Raw genomic sequence first — 4,376 nt, 5'->3', positions numbered from 1 at the left:
ATTATGGAAGAATTTCCCCTACAGGGGCACCAACCAACTGCATTGACTCCCTTATTAAACGAGAGCATCAATTTTAGGAGGGAAACAGAAACTTTTCTTAACTGCTCCTATAGTCACATTTTTGACATCACACACACACATTTCACACATTGTGCTCAGCAGGGTCTCCTATTTCTTAGAATATATCCAGTTAGGTGATAGAAGTTACTGTCTTTTAGGTAGAAGCAGGGATATAAGAGGTGTGCCTCAGCTAAAATCTCTATGAAATGTACTCTCTGAGCCAGGAGTCAAACAGGAGTTACCATCACCATGGCAACCTTTGATTATAGCTGATGTAGATTTTCTAATTAGTGTAGTTTGCTGTGAGACTCAGATCTTAGACAAGACTTATCTACTTACTTTAAGCCAAAAACTCAATTCAAACCTTCTAATGTTCCACATAATTCAGACTAGGATACGTTTCACTTCTAATTTAAAAGTGACTCCAGCAATGCAGTTAGTTAGTATAGCTGCCAGCCATTATCCAAACAATGTTAAGATCCCAGTTTACAGTATATCTTCCATCTTTCATCCCTTCCCTGCCACCTTTCCAACTGTTCATACTCCTTTTAACATTAGTCTACTCAATCATACTTTACAGAAACTCAATTCAAACCTTATGTTCCACATCTTTCATACACCTTCTTTCTTACCTATCTGATATACTCAAAATGTTCAACCTTATTCCTATTCATTAACCCCCTTTCCACTTTTCCAACCCTACATACTCCTTCAGCTGCTTCTCCATAAAAATTAAAGCCAACAATGCAGTTTAGCGTCAGTTAACAGCCACTCTGAATTGTCTTCAGAAGTTGTCTTCTCTAGTTTAAAAGTGTTCCTCAAAAAGCAGCATGATCATGACTTCAGTTTATTCTAACGACCATCTTTTTTTTTTTTTTTTTGGTATAAATCCAATTACTGGTCGTACTAACTGATTAGATGTGAAGATAATCTTACCGGACACGTTCAGCTTTCCTCCCTCAAACCACTTAATCCTGCCTCGGCTCAGGTCACAGTCCTGGACCGTGTGGAAAGGACTGATCCAGCTCAGTCTCTGGCGCGCCGCAGCGGCCCAGAAGCGCTCACTGTTGGAGACGGAAAACTCCTGCAGCGCCGAGCAGTCCGACACCCCTTCAAACCCCGCAGACTCCGGCATAAACGCCGCAATATTACATCTCCTTCGACCCAGAACATGGAAATAAGATCTGAAAACCCGACGACTTAAGGAGACGCACTTTGAAGCGCATCCACAGGGCAGCCACATCGTGAAAGTGAAAGTATTCTGCGCTACACCAATTTATGGTCTGCAACGCATTTCCGTCTCGGATACTGCAGCCTTTAAGCAATTCTGGAAGTTACTCTGCTCAACTTAAGTGAAAGGGAAAACTTGGAAACTCCAAACGGAGAGGAGGGGCTGGAGGCGTGGTGCGTTAAAAGGCGGTACAAACCCATGTGGTGACACTTTATTCTGTTTTTGGAAAGTATTTAAGGCTGCAACCAAAATTTCAACATCGGTTGCAAAAAGTTTCTTTTTGCGCAACACGCAGAATTTCTTTGTTTAAAGGTCCTCTCTAGACGATTCAAGACATAAAAACACTTGAATGATGAATAATACTCATACACCATTCTGCACAGTGAAGCTCAAACATCCAAGTAAACAATAAAAACAAACGAGGAGGAGGGGGGGGGCTTTAAATATCAGTAACTTTTAATTATGGGCTACTGTTACATTTATACAGAGACAAACACAGAGAATCAGTATTAACTGTACATAATAGTACAGTGTTAACTATTGGACATTATTTTCACTATGTACATCACAAATATTGCAACAGCTGAAAGAAAACAGAAGATTTTAGGGTTGTAACCTTTTCACAGGACAAAATACACAACTGTACTTTTCAGTTACCCAACTGAAATGAGTCATCACAAGGAGGTCAAAGGTCACAGTTATTTCCTTAATAGCACCCTCTGGAGCAGGGTCAACTGAATGCTTGCTTCCCAAAACCAATCTTTATCCACATTGTTGCATAAAGTAGCTGCCATGTTACAGAACTGTAATCTGTTTTAAAGAAAATAAATATATATTTTTTTGAATGCGGCTCCATATCAAAACATCTGCGATAAATATTAGGGGGAACATTTCCGTGCTTGAGCCTCAATGACTCTCCTCCACAAGGTGAAATGAAAAAGGTATTGTGTAGTTTGGAGTTAGCTGTACAAATATTTCTAAGAGCAGCGACACAAATAATCTCATTGGTTGAGTTAATTAACATCAAATTGTTGGAGCCAAAGAACCTTTTTCTCATCATTTCTCACATTTATAATATCTGTTCTGCAGGTATGAAGTTAAGCGGTGACTCCACATGCACCAAGGTGCAACTCAACCAATGAAAAAGTCTCCTGCCTCTGTGAAATGTTTGCAACCTCCACTTTGCATGTGTTCCACCATCAGTCTGTATCCAGCAGCCCCTTTTTCATTTTCAGTTACTCCTCTCCACCTCTGCCGTCTCCCGCTCCACCACCTTGTCCTCGACTTCCTCTTTGTGCGTTACGTGACCATTCGTTCTGTCAGAAACTGTCCCGTGCATCTTGGCACTGTGCTCCTGCGCCTTCGCTCGCAGTGCAGCAATACTGTTCTCCCTCAGTTCCTCTTTAGAAATCACTGAGCTAGTGTCTTTCATCTGCTTCTTCTTCTCTTCCTCCATCGCTATGTCCTCTGGTTTCTCCTGTGGCGGTAGCGGTGGCGGTGGTGGTGACAGGCTGCTGGGATTCCCAGGAGAGGTGTGTGAGGTTTCCACAGACTTCTTGTGCATACCTGAAGGAAAAAGGACATGCATTTTTCAGATTAGATGAGGACTTTAAAAGTTGTCTTGTAAGTATCTTTATGTTAGTGTTTACTGGTGTAGTTTGAGGTATTGATGCATGAAAGAGCACAGATTCCCTCATAAGCATTGCATTTTGCATGAACTGAGGTGTTTGATATTGAAGTGCGCAAGAGAAGGAAGGGCATAGATGCATGGATATTTAATTAGAGTCACCTAATTGATTTAAACTAATCAATTGACATGAGGCGAGAGAGGACATTTGGTCTAATCTGTCCTGATTAAGTAGGATTATCACTGTATCGACTGCTACCTTTTATTGACATGCTGACACTTTTATTGGCTGCTAACATGAGCCGGGTTTAGCTCCCACTTCCTGTTGTCGGAATACATCTTAATCCCCAATTTTCAAACACAATGAGACAGACTAAGAGAAAAATTGCATTTACACAAGAGCGGATTGGCTTTGGACCTGCAGTGCAGTAATAAACGTTGGGCACAAGAATGATTAGAAAAAACACATTTTATCTGTATGAAGATTTTTAAAAGTGCTCTGCCCATGTGTGGCTCGGTCAGCCAAAGAAGAAGTAACTCTGCAAAGCTGATTTTCACATATTGAGCCTTAATATTGATATTAAAGGTGAATATAGAGGACTTTTATATTCAGTTGTAGGAAATGACGATAGAGAATCTGTAAAAAAAAAATATATATGTGGGAGTCTTAAAACGTCTTTTCAACACTTTTTAAAATGCTGGGCCACAGATGATGGTGCTACTGTATGTGTAAAATTACTTACTACTTCCTTGCCAGACATTTCTGCCACAAGCAATTGTTAATCTGTGTTGTGTCGGTTACAGAATAGCATACAATTCAAGATCAATAGGAAGTCATACACTATAGAACAGTCCAACAGAAGCACAAGTGTTACTAATTTTATTATTTGAACAAAATGTCTTCTGTACAAAAAATGCAAATACACAAACATATATCTGCATCTATTTACCTAGTAACCACGGAGCATAAGAGTCTGTGACGCCCTCCTTGGCTGACTTGAGGATGGACTCGGGCAGTGGGATGGAGTGGCGGACCATGGCTCCATACAGGCCGTACTCTGCCATCACGCTGCTGCGCCCCCAACACTTCTCCCTCTTCCTCCACTTGGCCCTGCGGTTCTGAAACCACACCTGAGGGCAGAAAGAGGTGATGACGCAGATTAGTATGAGCACATATTTTCATTCAGTTAAAAGGAAGATAACAAAGGAAACATCGAGTACGTTTTGGTTCCAGGAAGAAGCTGTATGTTGGTTAAAAATGAAACAAATGTCTGAATCAATATATAAACATCCTTTTTTTGTCTTCTCTGAATGACAAGATGCTCAGCTGGAGACAGGTCAAACACTTCCATATAACTGTTGGGTTAATTCAAACTATAACTCCCTGTCCTGCTTAGATTATGGGAACGTTTCATTGTAATGAACAGGAGCAGACTCTATTGAATGTGTCAGTGTAGT

At 40.7% G+C, this 4,376-nt stretch overlaps 1 protein-coding gene across 1 annotated transcript in view; it reads right to left on the bottom strand.

Moving 5' to 3' along the window:
* Window positions 1-1,417, bottom strand: part of acss1 (acyl-CoA synthetase short chain family member 1) — a 27,443-nt gene extending 26,026 nt beyond the window's left edge. Inside the window, exon 1 of the mRNA XM_035678770.1 lies at window positions 997-1,417. Within this exon, the coding sequence (XP_035534663.1) occupies window positions 997-1,303 (307 nt within the window). The 5' untranslated portion in view covers window positions 1,304-1,417. The remainder of the gene's footprint in view (window positions 1-996) is intronic.
* Window positions 1,418-4,376: the final 2,959 nt, after the last annotated feature.

The sequence above is a fragment of the Morone saxatilis genome, unplaced genomic scaffold, assembly GCF_004916995.1.
Source record: "Morone saxatilis isolate NCDOM2014 unplaced genomic scaffold, NCSU_SB_2.0 Contig7, whole genome shotgun sequence".
NCBI classification, from domain to species: domain Eukaryota; kingdom Metazoa; phylum Chordata; class Actinopteri; family Moronidae; genus Morone; species Morone saxatilis.
Note: the sequence above shows the minus strand (reverse complement) of the source record. Positions and strands in the feature narration are given on the sequence as shown.